This window comes from Desmodus rotundus, chromosome 6, assembly GCF_022682495.2.
Source record: "Desmodus rotundus isolate HL8 chromosome 6, HLdesRot8A.1, whole genome shotgun sequence".
NCBI classification, from domain to species: domain Eukaryota; kingdom Metazoa; phylum Chordata; class Mammalia; order Chiroptera; family Phyllostomidae; genus Desmodus; species Desmodus rotundus.
The window spans coordinates 93,711,540-93,732,515 of NC_071392.1; the positions used below are offsets into that span (position 1 = coordinate 93,711,540).

Consider the following 20,976-nt stretch of genomic DNA (forward strand, 5'->3'; position numbering starts at 1 on the left):
GTCGGTGAGGGTGGGTGTCTTCTCATAGGGTTTGGGGCAGGAAGTGCTGCATGCTCAGGGTCCCCACGGGCAGCAACGACCCAGAACTTCGGGACCATCATGAGCCCCCCACCACCGCGGGTCATGCTCCCCAGGGCCTTTGCGAGGGATACTCTCTCTGAGCCACTCAACCGTGCTGGAAACTCACGGATGCCACCGCAGCCGCCAGGACAGGCTCCCCTTCTCAGACGCAGCTCAGCGATCTGGGGCGAGGGAGGCAGCCACCACAGGGACCCCCGGAAGCCACTTCTCCAGCCCCACTCTCTCTGGGCCGCGGGTCTACGCATGGCCCCACTGCCCTTTTCCCCATTGGGCTGTGATTTTCCTGTTGGTGTATGAACATGTCCCCCATGTGGGGGGAGAAACCTGTACTGACTCTGTGTGTTATAAGCATACAGCTGGGGCTCCCCCCTTTGCTTAGGTTATGACCTTTGCTCCCTAACCCCTGACCCTGCCACACTTGCTGCCTTTAACACAGGTCCCGGGGCCGCCCAGCAGCCTCACAGCACTTGGGGACTACACACACGTTTTGAGTGTTTTTTAGAATTTCTTTTTCTTTTATTTTATTTATATATTTTTAGAGAGAGGGGAAGGGAGGGAGAGAAACACCAATGTGTGGTTGCCTCTCATGCATCCCCGACTGGGGACCTGGCCTGCAACCCAGGCATGTGCCCTGACTGGGAATCGAACCAGCGACCCTTTGGTTTACAGGCCAGCACACCAGCCAGGGCATAGAATTTCCTTTTATCACAGAAGAAACGGGGGGACATCACCTCCTGGAAATGAGAACAGAAAAGCACGTTGTTGATGTCCTGAGTGTGTTTTCACACAGCCGTGCCCCCTCAGGCAGCTACACGGGATGCCGGGCCTTTAGGCTGTTCTGTGTGTGTGTCTGTCCGTCTGTCCCACCAGGCGGGATGTGGAGAGTGAGGAGGGGCTGCCAAGAGGTCTGGGGGGCTGGCAGAGGCCTTGGGATGTCCTTCTCAGTGACAGACCACTGGTGTGTTTAAAGTCACAGGGCAGGACCCCCTCGGCCCAGCCCTCCCAGCCGCCCCCATGTCCCCTGTGCCCCTGGCCCTGCCCTGGCTAACATCTTGCACCAACCCTTCCTCACACCCCAGTGGCGCTTGCCTACCTTTCTGGGCCTTCGACAGCCACTCCAGGCATGTCTGCCCCCACTGTGGGCTCTGTGGGTGCAGGATGCACCTGCTTGTGCATAAATGCTGTTGTCTCCAGTTCCCGGGGGCTGCTGGCCACCCCTTTGCATGGCGCCCTCAGTGGGGCCAAGGCAGGGACAGGTGGGAGTGTGGGGACAGCTGCCACCCCCACAGCAGCCTGGTGTTGCCCAGCACAAGGGCCACCAAGCCTGAGGCTGACGGCAAAAAGGTGAGCTGTCCCTTTAATTTCTTCCCAGGCAAGGCCTCCAGATTGAAAAACAACATTTTAATTTAAATTCCGATTCCACATTCATTCACGGAGCAGCTCCGAGCAGGGGTTTCATTAAAGGCTTTAATAGATTTTATGGGACTTGTCACATCCGGAAAGGAGATGGAGAAAATGCATTTTCTCTGCTTCCAGAATTTCGACAGCGGCTCGGAAACAAATGTGCCATGAAGACACAGAGCTGTCCGTCCTCCTGCAGACGAGGGGGTGAGGCTCACTCCAGACGAACAGCACTGGTGACTTGGCTGCCCCCAGCCGGGGCCACTGCCACAGAGGACATCAAAGCGCCGGCCAGACCGGGGGCCCGGGTGGCCGAGTCCTTGCCTGGGCCTGGCAGGTGAGGTGGGCAGGGCTGCCCTCTGCGTCCACAGCTCCCTGGCTTGGGGCAGGGGCCGGAGCAGCAGCTTGAACTTGGACCTGGCTTCTTCCCTCTTGGCTGCAGGACCCTGGCCCCTCGGTCAGAGGGGCAGCTGGGGGCCACGCTGCCGCATTAGGAACAAAGATGACGCAGGTGGCCAGCTCCTGAAGGTTTGCCCAGACCGTCCTGGTTTTAAAACTAAGAGTCCCGGACACCCCTCACCCAGGCAAGCCAGGGTGGTGGGCCACAGGGCCAGACAGGCAGCAGGCCAGCCCACCCCACACAGGGGGCTCTGCATCATTCTCCGCCAGCCTGTGCACCTGCCCAGGCCCCATAGGGTCCTCAGATTCAACCATCACCAGCAGAACCATTCTCTGCCCCAGCCAGGGTGCTCAGGGGCGCCCTGTGGGGCGGGGCCTCCTGTGCTCCTGCACCCTGGCAAGGCCACAGCTCTCCTCTGCCCCCACCTTCTCCCCCGACTCCCCAGGGCATCCCCCCCAACCCCGCTCTGCCCCCACATCCCATGCTGTCAGTTCTGCTCAAGGCCATTCTCAGGAGTCCCAGAGGCCTGTCCCCCACACCACCCTGTGGTTATCAGCTGCCCCTGCAGGACGACAGCCAAGGCCCTCTCCTGGGGGTCTCCCTGCACCCCAACTCCTGGCCACTCCGACCCACTGCCAAGGCCCCGCCCCCAGGGCCCCACCCAAAGGCACTGAATTTCTAGCAGTCAGAGAGAGTGTTAGGGAACCAGCCGAGCAGGGCACCAAATCCAACTGTGTGCAGAACTGTTCGTCTTTTCAAAAGGGTCTCAGTAGTCACCCTGGGAAAAACCATCATCTGTGGCTTCACATTTTTTGTTGAATTTTATGTCAGGGAGGGTTACAACCATTTGGCAAGGACTGAACACTTATGTGCAGAATGAATGAATGAATGAATGAATGGAGGACAGTGCCCTCGCACGTGGGCCCCACTTCCAGAGGAGGCTGGGGACCCAGTGCACCCACGGCCCACTGCTGTCCCCCCGCCACTGATCCAGCTCCTGCAGCTGCAGGTTGTCCAGACCCGCTGGCGGTGGCTACTCCCACAAGGCAAGGCCAGCACCCACCCCGTCCCCGTCCCCTTCTCTGCCCTGGCCGAAGCTGGAGGTGGCCTGCGGGAGCACCTGTGGGCTGGGGAGCCCCACAGGAAGGGGGGTGTTTAACCCCCAGCCCCAGCCTGCAGGGTCCTCTCGGGTGAAGGGTGGGCCCCAACTTACCCTGAGTGGCTTCACTGCTCCCTGCCCACCCCTGAAGCCTGCTACTCAGTTCCCCTCAAACTGAGGTATGAGATGCCGGACTTGGGTCTTATACCAAAATAAATCCTAAGTGGGCCAAAGGATAAACGTTTAAAAATAACCCTAAAGTCCCAGAGAGAGCATGAGCTCACAAAGCCCTAATCATGAAGACTGACTACCTCACACGATACAAATCTCTACACGGCAAAGCTACTGAGTCAAAGACAAAAGTCAAATAACAAACAAGAATAAATATTTGCCACTATTCAGGGATTAGAGCCTTCCTATGTAAAGAATCTGCACATATAAATAAAACAAAGTCCAACAACCAGATTTTACAAAAATGGGTCAAGGATATAAACAGTTTACAGAACAAGGAGGAGAAACAACAAAAGTGCCACCTGCCTCGTGATAGGGGACAGGCGACCGCAAGATGCAGTTTCTCTTTTAACTGGAGATTCTCAACGATGCCCAGGTTTCCTAACATGGGCGTGCTGGGAGGAGGTGGGTGGGTGTACCACAGAGGTGTCACTCTCGCTGACACCGCCATCTGTCCGTGCAGACAAGGTGGCAGGCAGCCTACCTGTCCACAGATGAAGGCGTGAGCTCTGGGGAAGGCACCAACCACATGCACCACCGCCTGGGGGGCCCACGAGGGGCAGGGGGCAGGCCAGCCACTGATGGGACACAGAAGCAGTTCCTTCCCCCACCGGGCCCCTCCCTTTTCTTTGTGACTCTGCTCTGCATGTGTGACATACCCCCCTCCTCAAAAGGAAAAACAAAGTAAACTTTATTATTTTTAGAGAGAGGGGAAGGGAGGGAGGAAGAGGGGGAGAGAAACACCAATCTCTTGCATGCCCCTGACCAGGGGCCCCGCCCGCAACCCAGGTGTGTGCCCTGATGGGGATTGAACCTGCGACCCTTTGGTTCAAAGGCGGGCCAGGCCCTCAATACACTGAGCCACATCAGCCAGGGCAAAATAAACTATTTAAATATGCGTGTTTGAATTCCCACTTCTGTTGTCAGTCCCAGAGGTTCCAACCTGGGGCCAGGGGTGGGGTCCCCAGGAGCTTCTGCAGTGCTGGGGGTCAGGTGGCCGCCTCCTTTGATGTCAGCCCCTCCCACGGGGCATCGCTTGGCCCCCAGGAAGTCTGGGCACCCCACAGAGGCCCCCCAGCCCTGCGGCTGTCCCAGGGGCAAACGTGAGGAGCTGCTGCCACCCGCTGGTAGATGAGGGATGAGCCCAGCCTGCGGGTCCCTCCAGGGCCCGCGTTCTTTGGGGTCTGGGGCTCACTGTGCGGGTCCACAGGACTCACTGTGGTGTCTGAACCTGTCCGTATCTGCTGGGCTCCAGTCAGAAACAAAGAGATAAACCCAGGTGCCGAGATAAATCCAGTGGGCGGAGCTGCAGGGTGGCTGCTGAGACCACCCCATTCCTGCCCCTCACCTCAGGGAAAAATGTATCCTGACAGCCCCCCAGCCCCCGGGGCTCCCCAGGACACAGACAGGTCAGGAGGGTCCCCACAGGATGACAGAGGAGCCAGAGCAGGTGTGCTGAAAGGGGCACACCCCGAGCAGGGCACACTCCATCCAGGGCACCCCCCCCCCTGGCTTCCAGCCCCCACCCCACCTCCAGCCCTGCCCAGAGCTCAGGCCCAGCCAGACGCTTGGAGCAGACGTGGTGGGGACCAGAGGGCCCACGCCGCCCACTCTGAGACCTGCTGCTGCTGCACCATGGGGTCCGCGCTGCCAGGGCCTCCCTCACTGCACCCCGAGAGGGCACCTGCCCCAGGGACACCCATAAAAACACACGTGTGCATAGGTGCTCACAGCCGGACCCAGGACCCCCAGAAGCCGCTCCCCACCCGGCCGCCTGGGGGCTGATGGTGGCCCAGGACAACACACTGACTCCGCCTTCCACACCCAGCAGAGTCCTCTACAGACCAGGGAGCGAGAACAGACAACACAGGGCACAGGGCCAGGGCTTCACTGCCCACACCTCGCCTGCCGTTTCCTAGGAGGAGCTGTGTTTGTTTTTAGGTTGTTTTTTTTCTCCCCCAAAAGCCTCCCACTGCCTTTAGGGAAAACTCCAGACTCCTCCCCATGACCCACCCCTCCAGCCAGGCCCGCTGCTTGCTGGTGGCGCAAAACCATCTGCAGTTCAACCTGTCAGGGCCTGGACGGCAAGTCCAGGGTGTGCAGGGCGGTGCTCCCTCCAAGGCTCCAGGGGAGGGTCGCTGCAGCTCCTGGTGGCCCCCATGCCACCCCAGTGATGGCCTCCACCATCACCTGCTGCTCCTCCGACATCATCTGTGTCTGTGTCCAGATGTCCCTCTTCTCAGGGGGACACCAGCGTGACCTCCTGCTACCCCTCACACCTGCGCTCACAGATCGTGGGGTTAGGACTTCAACGTGTCTTGTTGGGGACACAATTCAACTCATGACACTAATGAGGAAGCAATAAAATGTCACCACCCAGCTCGAAGGCCACCCTGGACCACGAGGCCAATCCAGGCAATCAGGTCCTGAAATGACTGGTCAGGAGATGCAAAACTGGCTGAGACCCAAAGAGCGACCATCAGTTGCTTTCCACTGGACTAAATGGATTTGCATTTCCGTGAAGAATTGTTTGCATTACCATCAGTTCTCTGCAATTAGAGAGCATTAAAACAGTTCAAAAATAATGACAGACAGAAAATCTGAGAGGGCCAGCAGGACACCCAGCTAATGTCTTCTGACTTGTCAAAGCCTTTCGCGATTTACCCGGGCAGAGTCCCAAGCACACACACAGGCGGAGAGAACCGGATGTCGCATGGGCATCACCGGCTCCAGCACGGTCGCTATCCGCCTGGCACCCAGGTCCACGGGGCCGCCTCAGAGCCAACCCCCACCGAGACCACGTCCTTTCCCTCATATTGAAAGGAGTCGTTTTTAAGGGGTTTAAAGAGAAGAATGTGCTGACCCTCCTGGACGGCAGGAGGCCCCATCTGGCGGCCAGGGACAGCCTGAAAGAAGAGGCCAGAGTGGCAGGGGGACAGCCCAGCACATGCACACACGTACACACGCAGACCCAGGCGTGCACACAGCACTCCCACATGTACACCTGCACACACTACACCGCACACACACGCATGCCCAGCACAGAACCCCCCCCCCCGGGGTGGCAGTGGTCAGCCCCTCCCAGCCTGACCCCCGCGGTGCCCTCAGGCTCTGGCTCCTCTCCACCCTCAAGAGACCCTGGACGGGTGCCTCTGCCACTTTGAGGGTTGACCACACAGCTGCCCCTCCCAACGACAATCTCACCGCCTTCTGTCCTCAGGGACGCTGGCTGCCATCACTGCCCTCCAAGTCACACCCCACATCCCCTGCCGGTGACCATCCCCACCACGCTGAGGTGACGCTAGCTCCAGTCCTCAAAGGCCACCTACTGCAGCCGCAACGCCTCTGTCCACCTTCCACCCAGCAGCCAGGATGACGTGTCACTCTGCCCAAAGCTTCTGAACCGCCCCCCAGAGAGAGCCCCAGTGCGATCCCCTCCCAGTGATGCGGGGTGGGTGGCGGAAGCATGGCTGCCCTCAGGCCTCAGCTCACCTAAACTCCCAGCTCTCCCACCAGCCTCGCTGCCTTGCCCCAGACTCCCCCTCCCCAGAAGCACAGCTCAGAGGCCACCCCCTGAGAAGCCTGTGGTGACCCCTGTTGGCTGGCGGCACAGACCAGGCTCCAGGGTGACAAATATCAGAACTCCTCGGGGGAGGGGACCTACTGGTGCCTGACTCTCCAGAGCTCCCAAACCACCAAGCCAGGGGCTCTACCGCTGGGCCCGCCTTTGGGGGTGTCCTGCTTACTCTTCAGGGAGGGCACTGAGGGGCCTGGGCTGGGGTCACAAATGTCCCCTCCCCTCCCCCGGTCCTTGTCCCACTGCAGCAGTGCTCAGGGCTGGCCAGGGGGGTCAGCGTTGGGCTGCACTGTGCAGAGCCTGGGGTTTGTAACTAAGGTGTGTACATTGTTGCTGTTTTAGACATCGCTATTGCACGCTTAATAGACTACAGCGTAGAGGTAACATATGCATGGGAAACCGGGAAACTCCACTTCACTGTGAGACTCACTTCCTCTGGACCAGCCCCACCCCCCTCACCCCTGGCCCCCAGTCTCAGAGGGGTGCCTGCTACAGGCTGTGGCTCAGGAACCTGAGGGTGGCTTCGGGGAGGTTCTTGAGGGCCGAGGCTCCACTCCGGGCCCCTCACAGAGCGGTGGGCTGCAGCCCGTGGCTCCTCCACTCGCAGACATTCTGCAGGGCTGCTTGGGCATCGTGGGCAGGACGCAGGCCCCTGGGTGAACCACGGGGTGCAGCCGCATTCTCTTCATCGGAAGCAGGTCTCTAAGTCCAGCCCACACTCTGGCTGTGTCCACTTTTAAACCTCCAGCTGGTCAGTGCAGACAGCTGGTTGGTGCCTGGGTGGCAAGGGATGGAGGGGAGGTCACAGCCTCCAGGGGCCCATGCTGGAGCCCCCTCCGCCCCGACCCCACCAGTTCCTGAGCACCCTTTGCCAAGTGGCCCATTCTTCCCAGACTTTCTCCTGATGCCAAAGTTTTAACAGCAAAGTGCCCGTCATTAAAATTTGTATAAAACCACACCGCAGGCCCTGGCTGGTGTGGCTCAGTGGGTTGAGCCCCAGCCCTGAAAACCAAAGGGTCTCTGGTTTGACTCCCAGTCAGGGCACATGCCTGGGTTACGGGCCAGGTTCCCCAGTAGGGGGCGCTCGAGAGGCAACTACACATGGATGTTTCCCTCTCTTTCTCCCTCCCTTCCTCTCTAAAAATAAATAAAACCTTTTTAAAAACCCCCAAACTACACCATCATGGCCCATCTGCCTGTGACCAAGCACTTCGGCCCAAGGTCGGCCTCGCCCTCTGCCAGGGTCGCCTGCTGGAGGGTCAGCCTGGGCAGAACTGGGCCCCACAGAAGCCACACGCACGTGGGGGGAGCACCCCACACCCTGGGTCCACGGAGACGTCCCCCTACAGGAGAGAGGTGCCATGGGTGTTGTGTAGGGAGGAGGCACTATCTGAACTTGTGCTGAATAGAAGGTAACAGCCCCCAGCACAAACTAGTCGGCGCGCCCCTTACCAAAGCTGGAGCCTGGGGCGTGGGGGAGCCTCTGCTAAGGACAGAGGGGGACAGGCGAGGAGCCAGAGCAGAGGGGAGGCCCACACTCGAGCGTCTCAGAGAAGGCACCCGACAGCCCGCCCAGCAGGAGCCAGAAACACTGAGGGGAGGGCCTGTGGCTGGGCGTGGGTCGCTGTGGGCCCGGGAGACAGGCTTGGGCTGGCCGCATGCGGGGTCACGCTGTCACACGCATACATACATGGAGGTGCGTGGGCACAAGGTTGCACATCTCTCAGTCTCCGTGGAAAGTGCTGCAGCCCTGGCGGCGCCGGCCCATCAGCTGCCCCAGGACCAGCCCCACAGCGTCTGGCTCCAGAAGCAGGAGCCGGCCAGAGTCAGCATTTCCTGTTTCTCACAGGTGCGCAAGGTCAACTGGCCAAGGGCGGCAGCTCAGCTCGGCTCACAGGTGGAGGTGGAGTCTTCTCAGTACTGCAGGACTGTTTGCAAAGTCGCCAAGCAGCAGCTCCCATCAGTGGTCCTGGGGGGTCACTTCCCCTGAGACTGCAGCAGGGAGACTCCGCCCACCAGTGTCCCCCAGCCCAGGCCAGCATCACAGCCCTGCTCAGCAGGGCCCGCCAAGCCCCAGGCCTCACTCCAGCTCCGACACCGGAACCACCTGGATTGGTACCCGAAGCCCAGGCCTCCCCCATGGACACCAGGAGGCTTGGGAATGAAGCAGGAGCTGAGTCTGCCGGTGCGGAGCAAAACCTGTCCCCATGGCCACCCTGTCCAGGCCATTGAGACCCAAACAGGGCACAGGGTCCAGCCAGCAGCACAGCTGCTGACCTCTGAATTCAAGAAAAGGAGACGCTGTGAGGGAGAAGCCACAGCAGCACCCAGGGACCCCTAGGCGGGACCCCCGGGCAGGACCCCAACACCAAGCAGTCAGAACCAGGCACACGGGTCACTTTGCAAACAGCAGACAGACCAGCCTGAGGGGTCCCACAGCCCCGCTCCTGACCCTGCCAGCTCCATGCACTCGGATAGCCTCGTCTGCGGCACAACAGTTCAGGGAACTGCTGGGCGGGGAGGCTCCCCGAAGGGAAGCGGAAGTCAGGGGACAATGAGGCCGCCCCAGCATGTGGCTCGGGCAAGTCCGGATCAGCAGCTCCAGCTCAGGGCGAGTCCCTGAAGACACAGCACAGGTTCCTCACAGGCATGACATGGCACGGGGGCACAGGGCTGAACACACACCGTCACACTCCACGTATGTGCCCCCAGAGCAGGCAGGGCGCAGCAGGCGAGAGGCCGTGGAATCCGGGGACGCGCGGGTGCGTTGGCTGAGCTCTGGCAGGCTTGCTTGCTGGTGAGTTCCAGGAGGACAGCTGTGGTGTGACCGGGGTGCAGGGCAGCCTTCATGCTCTGACCTGTCCCATGATGTCACCAGGCCCTCTGGGCCCCAGGGAAGCCCCCAGCAGCTGGCAATGCTCAGGACTCAGGGTGTGCGTCAGCCTAGAGAGCGGTGACCTGGGTGAGCTCCGTGTTGGGCGTGGACGGGCTCTGTGGGCTGACGGGCACCATGGGCAGGTCCACGCCTAGTCATGCGGGCCGCGGCACGGTCTCGGACGTCTTGCAGGCGAGGGCCACATCCTTGGCGATGCTGCGCACGCGGTCAGACACCGGCCCCTCCCGGCGCAGGGCGGACGTGCAGCAGAACTTGCGGAAGCAGGCCTTGAAGTTCTCGTCCAGGAAGGCGTAGAGGATGGGGTTCAGGCAGCTGTTGACGTAGCCCAGGGCAGTGCAGAAACGCAGGACGGCCACCGCTGCCTCACTGCCCGGCTGGACTCCCAGCCCTTGGACCAGCACGAAGACCTGGACGGGCGTCCAGCAGCCCACGAACACAGCAACCACCACCAGCACCAGCCGCGTGATGCGGCGCAGGTTCCGGTCCTTCTCTCGGGAACCAGAGAGCAGGCGGACGCCACGCAGCCGCCGGATCATGAGGCTGTAGCACACGGAGATGATGAGCACGGGGATGATGAAGGAGAAGAGGAAGATGCACACAGCAAACAGCGGGCCCCAGTAGTCCTGCGGGGCGGGGATCTCCACCAGGCACTCGATCTCTGCGGGCAGAGGGGCGGGGTCAGGGGGGCCAGGGAGGGGTCCAGGGAGCAGGGGCCCGGGGAGGAGCGGCCCCCCGACTGACCTTCATCCTCCACCTGCGCCGAGCCCATGATGGCCACAGGGATGCCGACGATGGAGGCCAGGGCCCAGATGGCCACGTTGACGGCCTGGGCCTTGCTGGACGTACGGACATCCAGGGCGCGGATGGGGTGGCAGATGGCAACGTACCGGTCCACGCTCATGGCGGTCAGTGTGAAGGTGCTGGTGAACATGTTGTAGTAGTCGATGGCGATGACCACCTTGCACAGGGCATTCCCGAACGGCCAGAAGCCCAAGAGTACATCAGTGCCCTGGAAGGGCAGCGTCAGCAGGACCAAGGTGTCTGCCAGGGCCAGGTTAAAGATGTAGATGTTGGTAGCCGTCTTCATCTTGGTGTGTCTGCAGGGAGGACAGGGAGGGGACAAGGACGGCTTCATTTGGCCACTGGCTGGGGCTGGGAGCAAAGCCACCAGGAGGGGCACCCGCTCTGAGGCCTTTGCTAAAAGGCAGGCCCCAGGGCACTGAGCCCGGGGACAAACCCTGTAACAAGCTTCAGGTACTCTGGCACACGCAACAGGGCTCCTGGCCGCACGACGGGGCTGCTCTGGAGAAGGGGGTGAGAGGCGGGGACGAGCACATGCCAGCCCCTGCGCAGAGCGAGGGGCTGGGAACCGGGACAGAAGGAGCCCGGCCTCCTCCCTCCAAGTCTCCTCCAAAGCCCTTCGCGGATTAAAGGCTGTCCCCACACCTGCCAGGTCCCCCAAGGGCCGCAGGTTGGTGAGCACACATCACAGGCCTCCCAGGCCATGCTGATGTCCAGCCATCAAGTCGGGAGATGGTGCCAGGGACGGGGTGGGGGCGCTGATGAGGTCTGATTGCATCCAAGCACCAGGAACAGGGCAGGGGGATGTGGGCGCTCGTTCCATTGGTCCTTGTGGAATGAAGGACCAGCTGTGACAGTCGCGGTGGAGGGTGATGGTGATGACGGTGATGATGCTGATGATGGTGATGATGATGATGGTGATGGAGGGTGATGGTGTTGGCAGCGGCAACACCAGAGATGAGAATGTTCCGCGTTGAGCACAGGTGCCGTGAGGGTTAGCTCTGCCTCTTTGAGGGAGAGGAAGGACAAGCCCAGAAGCCTTAATTATGACCCAGTACCAACAGCCATAGCGATGCTGATGGCGGGCCGCTGAGCCCAGCTCCTCACGTGGGTTTTATCATGTTCGCGTTTCCCAGTGTGCTGTTTTGAGTCCCACTCTGTGCAGGACACTCAAGGCCACAGAGCTGGCGAACAGCAGAGAGTCAAGGAAACGAGAAAACCAGCACAGAGAAAAAACTGGCCAAAGACACACATGGTCCAGGACCATTATCCAGAACACAAGAACTAACACTCACCACTAAGACAAACGACTGGGTAGAGAATGGGCTGAACACCTGAGCAGACCCTCCCTGAAGATGACACGCAGGTGGCAAATGAGCGAACGAGAAGACGCATCCGTCCCAAGTCACCAGGACGCTCAAACTAAACGCAACGCCACTGCACCCGCCAGACCCCAGAGCACAGACGACACCCAGTGCCGGGGATGGGGAGCCGTGGGGACGCTCGGCCCCACCTGTGGGGCGCAGGTGAGGCGCAGGCGAGGTGCAGGTGGGGCAGCCGCTGTGGAAGGCAGTTCCGTGGTTTCTCACAAAAGGAAGCAGGCTCACGTGACCCAGCGACCACGCCCCTTGCTGTTCACGAAGGAGTCGGCAGCTCCGCCCACAGACCAGCCTGCACCTGGGTATTTATAGTAGTTTTATTCACAACTGCCGAACTTGGAAGCAACTAAGATGTCCTTCGGTGGGTGGATGGATAAACTGTGGTCCATCCAGACAATAAAATACCACTTGGCACTACAAAGAAATGAGCTATCAGCTCACCAGAGGATGTGGAGAAGCTTGAACACGCTGGACTGAGTGACAGGTGCCGACCCGAAAAGGCCACACGTTATGATTCCAGCTCTGTGACATTCTGGGCCAGGCTGAAGCACGGAGCCAGGGAGAGGCCAGGGCTGGCCAGGGGTTCGGGTGGGGGCAGGTGGAGCAGGGGCGCACGGAGGGTTTTTAGTGGAACTGCTCCGGTGACACCTTGATGGCGGACATACGGCATTACCAGTTTGCCCAGCCCTTGGAACGTGCAGCACCAAGAGCCACCCTGATGTGGACCGTGGGCCCGGGGTGGGTACCATGTGCCCGAATAAATTCACTAATTGTAAACCCCACCCGTGCGATCTGGCGGGGCCATCAGCAATGGGGAAGGCAGGGCGTGAGTGGGGGCGTGGGGGGGGGGCTGCAGGAATCTCTGTGCTTCCCTCTCAACTTCGCTGTGACCCTAAAAAGGGAAAGGCCTTTAAAAAAAGAGATCGGCTTGGGACTGGGGCCAGCACAGGGGAGGGGCAGCTCCTGCTCTTGTCACCTTGTCTGAGCTCACACACCACACACACCAACGTGACACCGTGCACATGTGTGCGGACACTCACATGTTATGTGTGCATGCTAGGTTACATGTACACGTGTGTGTGCACCCAGGTATGTGTGCATTTGCACGTGTTTCTGTATACCAACACATACATGCATGTGCACCGTGGTGTATGCATTTACATGCTTGTGTTTTGAACATGTGTGCACACGTGTGTGTTGTGTGCACATACAAATTCCCGCTGCACCATGCACGCTCACTGATGTGTGCTCGCCTGGACAGGCCTGTGTTCCTGTGTGTGTGTGTGCACGCAGAGGCATGCATTTGTGCATGCATGTGTGTGTGTGTTGCATGTCCCCTCTGTGTCCCCCCACACTGTCCCCACACTCTCTGCCCACACCATCCCTCATACTGTCCCTCTGGTGTGCGGGAACCTCGCAGCCCGGCCGTCCCACAGATGTTGCAGCCCAATGCCAGCTGTGAACAGGAGCCCGAGGTTGGACTGGCAGGAGCTCCCTCTCAGGGTCACCGTAGGGCCCAGCTGGGAGCCTGGCCCATAGCTCGGTCAGGAGTCAGGGTGACACTCCGTCCCCTCTCTCTCCCCGCAGTTTGGTGCCCCCACCCTGAGGAGCTGAGGATCAAGGCCTCAGGATGAACCCCACCTCCTGACAGGACAACTGACCACCTGCCCAACTCACCCAGAACAACCCCGCCTCAGTTTCCCCTCTGCAGCGGCATGGGACTCACCCATCAAGGGCTTCGCCAGGGCCCAGCTTACCTGAGGATGACATACATGACCAGGCAGTTCCCCAGCAGCCCCCCGACGCACACAGCCAGGTAGAGCCCCACGATGGTGACCTTGAGCCCGAGGGGCAGGAAGGCGCTGTGGCTAACATTGAGCAGCAGGTCAGGAGGCAGCAGGCTATGGTTGGGGCTGGAGAGGTTGTCCTGCAGGGCGCTGCCGTAGATGCCCCAGGGCGGGGTGGGGAAGAGGCAATCCATGCTGCCAGCCTGAGTGTGCAGCCACTCGGTACCTGGGAGGGCACAGGACACGTGACCATAGCACCCAGCCCCCCCAGCCGAGGCCTCCAGGCTGGTGCGCAGCCCCGTGGGCATGTGGACCCCACAGGCGCCCACGGTCCCAGAGGCACATGTGTACACACAGGGACACATGGAGGCACACATTCGTGAAGCGCTGAAAGGGGCACATGCCAAGTACATGTGCACACAGAGAGAGCATGTGTGCACATGCAGGGGGCATGCACAGAGCATGTGTGTGCATGCAGGGGCACACACAGAGCTCGTGTGCACACACAGGGACACAGACCCCCACATGGGATGTGCGGATGCAGCCACATGCTGGGGCATGTGTCCACCCACAGGCACTGGAGCACACGCAGCTGCCCGTGTGCTCACGGGCACAGGGACACATGCATGTGCACACACAGAGATGCCCAGACCTGCCTGCATGCACACACAGGCACAAAAGGGGCCGAGACATGCCCAGAAATACCTGGCATGCAGGGCACCGGGCAGCCGAGCTCAGCCTCCTCCTGCCCCTCCCTGCGAGAGGCAGGCTGGCTGCAGCTCTCCCCAACACCTGACCCCCGCGGCTCAGGCCTTACCTGGGTGGCTCCGGGGCAGCCGGGGCTGTGGAGACCCTAACCCGGGAGCAAAGCAGGCTGGGAGCCCCTGGCCCGCGACAGCACCGGGTCCGGATGGGGCTGCAGCGGCCGCGCGCAGTGGCAGCTGCTCCTCAGTAGACGCCAGACGAGACGCAGCAGCCTGGCGCACAGAGCGGGGGAGGGGCGCGGACTGCAGCTCCAGAGGGGGAGGGGCCGTGTGGGCTGCAGGAGGGGCCGCAGGGAAGGGGGGTCACCAGGCCCCACCCTGGGTGGGGCAGACACAAGGACCAGGGCACGCGGTGAGAAACGAGTGACAGACAGACAGACTGAGACCCACAGAGCCCAGGCAGACTGGCTTGGACGCAGACGCAGGAACTCAGACATATGGACAGACACACACAAGGACCCACGGGGACGGAGGGAGAGGCACTCACACAAGGACAGGGGACAGGGAAATGGGGAGGTGCACACAAACACAGCCTGGGACACGGACGCGGGGCCACCTCTCACCCGTGGAGGTGGTCTTGGACAGACTCAGACCAGCCCTGCGGGAGGCCCCGAGGGTGCCGAGCCACAGCAGGCCAGCAGGGGGCGGCACACGGCAGTGCCCCTGCCTGGCTGGCGGGGAGGGGCCAGAGTCTTGTTGTCAGCAGGCAGGATCCCTGGATTCTGCTGTGCACCTACTGTGTGCCCACACACCTGCTGGGCTCCACACCAGGCACAAGCATGAGCTCATCCGTCTGCATCACACCTGGCCCAGGGTGCGCCCTTTGTGCAGAGTGTTTGGGCTCAGGGGTGTGAGGCCACCTGTCAAAGTGGCAGACGCAGGTTTGAACCCAGGTCCCTGTCACTTTGAGACACCCCAAGGAGGCCTGTCCCACAGTGGGGCCCCAGAATACCGTCTGAGCATCATTCCTTCCTGGCCTGGGCCCTCAGCACCCTCACAGCAGGACCGCCCCCAAGGAGGGGGTCCTTCCTCCACTGGGGTCATATGCCATGGGGGGCGCCCCTCAGTGGAGTCGATGGCCCCCATGCAGCCACGGGATCGTTCTTCCCACCTCTGCCCACGCATCTCAGACCCTGCTCTGAGCACCGTCTCCAAGGATGGGGCCTGGTTGCTAGGTGACGGACACAGCGTCGCTAGGATACCTGCGAATCAGGAGAGGACAGAGCAGGCAGATGCCCCAGGACTCAGCCTCCAAAGCTGTCCCCCAGGACTTTTCTCTGCGTCTTTGTGGCAGCCGACTCAGGGACACGTGTGTGTACATGGGACATGTCTACAGAGACACACAGGGACGGACAGGCCCACGTGCCTGCAAACACAGAGGTGCCCAAAGAGGCACATGGCAAGACACACAGACACGAGCTCATTTGCAGGGATGCAGAGACACACGTGCCACCCACATGCAGGCCCACTGCAGCGCACGTGAGGCACATGGGCAGACACGAGAGAACAGGCAGGCAGAGAGATCAAGGGCCTTGGCCCCTGGGCCCACACACACACCACCATCTGCAGGAGGCGCTTGAAGCTTGGCCCCACTGCCCTCAGGAACCCCAGAGGCTGGCCCCCCGCTGCTGCCCCTGGCAGCCAACCCCAGTCCCTCCTGCCCCAGGGAGCCTTTGTGCAAAGGCCCAGGGGCGGCTGGAAGCTGGACAGTCTCGTGGAACTGGGGTCGGGACCAGTTCAGGAATTTGGGGGCAGAGACTCGTAGTCACCCACACACCGGGAGGCCAGAGTAAGCTTCCAAAAACCACTGGAACAGTCCACAGACCCCTACAGAGAGGCCAGAGCCTCAGCTGAGACCCCTCTCCAGAGCCAGGACAGTGCCCACTCAGGGGCTCAGGCCCTGGACTCCCAAAAAGGCACCGCCCGGGGCCCCAGCGCCCACACTGCCCTCAGGAGGCGCATCAGCGAGAGAAGGCGGCAGGAACGCAGGCACTGCAGGAGCCACCACGGAGGGCAAATTGTCAGCTGACAGTACAGTGGGCCGGACAGTGCTCAAGTGCGGGATGAGCACATGAGTTAGTAAGTTCTGGAACAGACTGCAGCCGCAGACGTGAATTACAGAACAAGCTGAGACGTGGATTGGCTGTCGAATAGCGAGGAATTAACGAGTACACAACAGATTTCAAAAGCGCAGGACCCAGAGGGTTCAGCAAGACCCCCGGGTCCAGTCTCTTGGGAGCCCAGGGGGCCCCACCTTGCCCTGGTTCCCGGATGAACACCCGCGGCTGTGGGGGGCGGGTCCTGCAGAGGGATAGGGCCGCGGCACGAAGGTCTCAACGCTGCGCCCTGCGCGTTCAAACACAGCCGCCAAAGACCTCCCCTGCCAGGAAGCTGGGCGCACAGGCCCCGGAACAGTGCGTTTGGGGCTCCCAGAAAGGAAAGAAAGAGCACGGGGGCTGGAAAAGCTGGCGGTCGCCACCTCCATGGTCTTCCACCAGTTAGGGCCGCTGCGGGCTACTCGTCCTGGGCTGACAGCGTCCCGCGCACCGCACCGGGACAGTGTTGTGCCCACGCCGCTCGCGAGTTGGGGGGGCGGGGCTCCCGGTTGCCGGGCAACCGCGTCAACGGGTCACAGCAGGGGCTTTGTGGGAGGCTCAGACCCCAGAAGGCAGAAAGTACGGGGTGTGGGACGGGCGTGGGAGGGCGGTGGGCAGGACCTGAACCGGGATCTAGGGCCTGGGAGTGCTGTGGGCTGGACCCGGGCCCTCGGGTGTTTCCATTTACCCCCGAGGGACCCTCCCTCCTCGGCCCCTCCTCCCTGGGCTCTGTTCGCTCTTCCTCCCTCTAGACCAGCAGGGGACAGATGCAGAGGACGGGGTCTCCCCCACCGCAAGCCAGCTGCCCTGTTGGCTCTGAGCCTCTGGGGGTCCAGTGGGGTGGGGACTTGCTGACTGGCCGGTGACCACAGACACAGGGAACTGGGTCACAGTGAGGGTCCCAGTGTCGTGGGGGCGGGTCCACCAACCTCCAAGAGTGGCCTCATCTGGTCTCCATCCCTGCGTGGGGCCTGAGGTCGACTCAGGGGTCTCAGCATTTCTTCAGTGGGCACAGAGACATCCCTTGGGCAGAAAGGGACGTTCCTGACACTCTGAGGCCCAGAAAGTTCTAGCAAGCTGCGGGGCTGAGGACAGGGCTGACAGGGAGGCGCGCTAGGGAGCAAAGGGGCCGTGGCTTGAGGTGCAGGACCTAAGCGGGCTGCGGGGCGTCTGGACAGGCCAAGCCAGACCAGAGGGGTGGGCAGGTGCCTGACGGACACCATTCGGGCACCAGCGAGGGGATGCCCTCTTCCCTTGGCAAGGCCGAGGATGCAGCCCTCACCCGCACCAAAGGAGGCAGGACACAGAGCCCCGCGGGAGCGAGCCGGTAAGGAGGCACTGGGCGCAGGGTCCCCTCAGAAGCGCGCCAAGGGAGCGCCTGCAAGGGAGCGCCCCAAGCCGGGCTGGGCCTTGACGGAGGAGGTGCTCGCGGCCATGCATCCCGCGCAGTGCCGCCGCCACCTGCTCTTCGGGGACTTGCTTGAGGACGTGGGCGCGGCCCCCTCCATCCTTCCCCGCGAGTCGGCAGAGCTGGGGTACCGCATGCCCGACCCGCGGGGGTGGAAACAGTCACTCGAGCCGCCGGCGGCGCGCCAGGACCGGCTGCTCGGCGTCCTCAAGGCAGCGGAGGCCCGTGGACGACTCCGCGCCTTGCGCCTGCGCTACACCCGCATGCGGGTGAGCCCAGGGTGCAGGAGGCTGGGGGTGGGGGGCGGGGCGCGCAGCAAGTCCGCAGGGGAGACCTGCGGAAGAAAAGGGATGGGGACCGGCTGGGGCCTCGACGGGAGGGGGCGGGGCAGGTGGGGCTGGGTGCTCTGCGCGGCGAGGCAGACGTCTAGTAGGCTCAGAAAGACCTCCACGCCCCATGCCGGAGACCCACAGGCCGAGGAGATCTCGCTGCTCATCCAGCAGCAGAAATCCGCGCGCGCCGCCATCCGGCTGGAGCTGTTCCTGCCGCCGCAGCTGAAGCCTACGCGCATCCCGGACCCCCTGGACCGCCAAGAGGTGCCTGCAAGCCCGGGCAGGGGGCGGAAAGGGGGTCCCGCCCGCCTCCCTGCACACCTGGCCCCAGCCCCTCTCCTCTGCAGCGGAGGCGCGTGGAGACCATCCTGGAGGAGAAAGTCGTTGGCGGCAATCTCCACGGTTACTGCAACCGCTTGTTGCGCTACCCTCCCCCATAAAGTTCTCACTCTTCAAGCGCCTGTTGGTCTTTACGCTCAGGTTCTGGGTCCCTCTGGAGGGAAGGGTGGGTAAGGACGCTGCCTCTCCTGCATCGGAAGTCACAGACACCAGGCGACACAGACTGGGGCTCCTCCACCAAAGCAGGAAGGTGCAAGTGGGTGGGTGTCAGATTAACAGGGGACAGGGACACCATGAACCCCCAAATCTGGGGCTGCCCCAACCAGGCAGCCTCTGCCCTGTGAGTCCATAGGGGCCAGGAGAGGGGTAAGGAGAAGAACCTGGCTCAGCAACTGCCACAGCCCGGAAGTCAGGACAGCCTCAGGGAAAAAGTGCCTCCCAAGAGGGACCCCAGCCTGCAGGGCATCCCCTCAGAGGCTCAGAGAGGGAAGTGGCGTTCTGGACAGGGGAAGGGACAGCACAGGCCAAGGGACTGGTCTTTGGAGAGAGTCAGTCCCCGGCCATGCTGCGGGGTCCTCCAGAGAACTGAGAGGCTGGGGAAGGGGCAGCTCCTGAAGGGAGGCCCCTGCCGCCCCTCTGGGGGGCCTCCTCTGCCCCACTGCATTTCCCTTACCAGTGACGCCCCCCACGCTCCCAGGAGGAAGGAAACTACCCCTTCCCCCTTCGGAAAAACCCACTTCCTGCAAAGCTTCTGGATTCGGAAGAGCCTCCAAGTGCCTCTACAGACCTTTGAGAAGACTCTTGCTGTTTGCCGAGTCTGGGGCATACCTCAGCCAGCCCTCACCATCAGGCTGCAGTGGGGGCTGCAGGGACTCCAGCAAGCGCCCCCCGCAGCCAGAGGTTCCTGCTGAGTGGGCTGCGCAGAAGCCCGGAAAACGGGCTGGAGCGGCACATTCTTTCCCCCCTGACATCAGAGCTGGGGTCTGGCAAGGAATCCTGCTCAGTGGCAGTCACTGCACCCCCCCCCCCCACCCCCCAACCCAGCCCAGGATGGGGATAGCTGCAGGGAGCCCTCAGCCAGCCCTTCTCGAACTGCGATGGCCCTGCCTGCTCTCTGGGCTATTGCTGCCTGTGGCCTTGACCACGCCCAGAACTACGTTGGTCTGGCAGCTCCAGGCGGGTGGGAGATGCAGGGAGGTCCTCGGGCAGGGGAAGGGGGGCAGCGGCTTGGGCCAGGGGCAGAGAGACAGATGCAGGGAGGCAGTCTCTGTCCACAGGTGGTGGCCACTACTACCTGGACGTGCACTGGCCAAGCTCCCTGCAACCTGGAACCCAGTGCTCTGCCTCCTGGAGGTGTCCACGGGCCTGGGATGACTTCATCTGTTTAGTAAAAGCGCATTTCATTTCCTCACTTCTCCAAGCCTCCATTTCTTCCCATCTCTGAAATGGAGTCTCAAGGGTCTCCCTCGGCACCCTGCCCCCCATGCAGTGATTGCTCCATAAGGGAGGGGTCACGTGCATGAGGCAGTCCCCTGAGGACAGAGGCACAAGACAGAGGCACGAAGCCCAGCAAGAAGGTGGCCCCACAGATGGCTGGCACACGGAGCACCCTTTGGTCCCCACGCCAGGGAGGGGACCCCAGCTCTGCAGAGGAGACCAAGGAGAGGTGACAGGGCCTAGAGGTGGCTGCCGCTGTGAGAGAGCAGAGCACATGGGCCAAGGCTCAGGGGATGGAGCCGGTAAGGGCTCAATTGCATCCCTGGGGCAGCAGGCTCATGCTCTGCACAGAGGGTCCTGGGTTCAAGTCCCACCACTACCTGCTGCATGGCTTCGAGTGAGTTCCTGCCCAGCCCACCTGGGATCCTCCCATGGGACACTCTACAGAGACAGTCCCCAGGAGAGGAGCAAGAGACCACAAAGGGCAGAGGCAAGGGGAAGAGACAACAGGCCCAAGTGGCCAGGAGACATGAAGGTGTGGCCCGAGGAGGGAGAAGTGTGCAGACCCCCACCCATAGCGGGCTGCCCCCCACGTTTCTTAGGAGGTGGATAGAGACACCACACCAAGGGACCCAGTCTGTCTGTGTGACCTGGGTCAGGTGCTGGCCCGTCTTTGTAGGACCTACCTCTGAGGACTGTTACCGGGGCTAAAGAGAAAGCAGCCACCTCCTCTCTGGACAGGCATCCAGCCTCCACCCTGTCCCCCTGGGCCCATGGCATCAAGAGGTACTCCAGCTCCAGGGCCCTGTCACCTCTGCTCTTGCCCTTCCGTCTTCTCCAGCACGGCGTCCCCCTCCCAGGCCGGCACAGCCCTGCACACCCACTCTCCTCACCTCTCCCCCAGCCTGCAGTCTGCTGCTGGTCCGCTCTAGGGCTGGTCTGCCTGGC

At 61.9% G+C, this 20,976-nt stretch overlaps 2 protein-coding genes across 3 annotated transcripts; one reads left to right on the forward strand and one right to left on the reverse strand.

The window, feature by feature from the left end:
- Positions 1–9,227: 9,227 nt before the first annotated feature.
- Positions 9,228–14,526, reverse strand: OPRL1 (opioid related nociceptin receptor 1). Of its 2 annotated transcripts, XM_024559554.3 has the most exons (4): positions 14,470–14,526; positions 13,623–13,878; positions 10,427–10,782; positions 9,228–10,343 (listed from the first exon to the last, which is right to left on the reverse strand). In XM_024559554.3, the coding sequence occupies exons 2-4, from the start codon at positions 13,844–13,846 to the stop codon at positions 9,820–9,822; spliced, it is 1,104 nt and encodes a 367-aa protein (XP_024415322.1). In that variant the 5' UTR covers positions 13,847–13,878; positions 14,470–14,526; the 3' UTR covers positions 9,228–9,819. The 2 variants fall into 2 exon arrangements, with proteins under 2 accessions (XP_024415322.1, XP_024415324.1); XM_024559556.4 differs by lacking the exon at positions 14,470–14,526 and having other exon boundaries at positions 13,592–13,802.
- A 2,577-nt stretch (positions 14,527–17,103) lies between these two features.
- On the forward strand, positions 17,104–19,548 carry LKAAEAR1 (LKAAEAR motif containing 1). The gene is made up of 3 exons (XM_053926858.2): positions 17,104–18,189; positions 18,394–18,516; positions 18,600–19,548. The coding sequence occupies exons 1-3, from the start codon at positions 17,782–17,784 to the stop codon at positions 18,690–18,692; spliced, it is 624 nt and encodes a 207-aa protein (XP_053782833.1). The 5' UTR covers positions 17,104–17,781; the 3' UTR covers positions 18,693–19,548.
- The last annotated feature ends 1,428 nt before the right edge of the window (positions 19,549–20,976 follow it).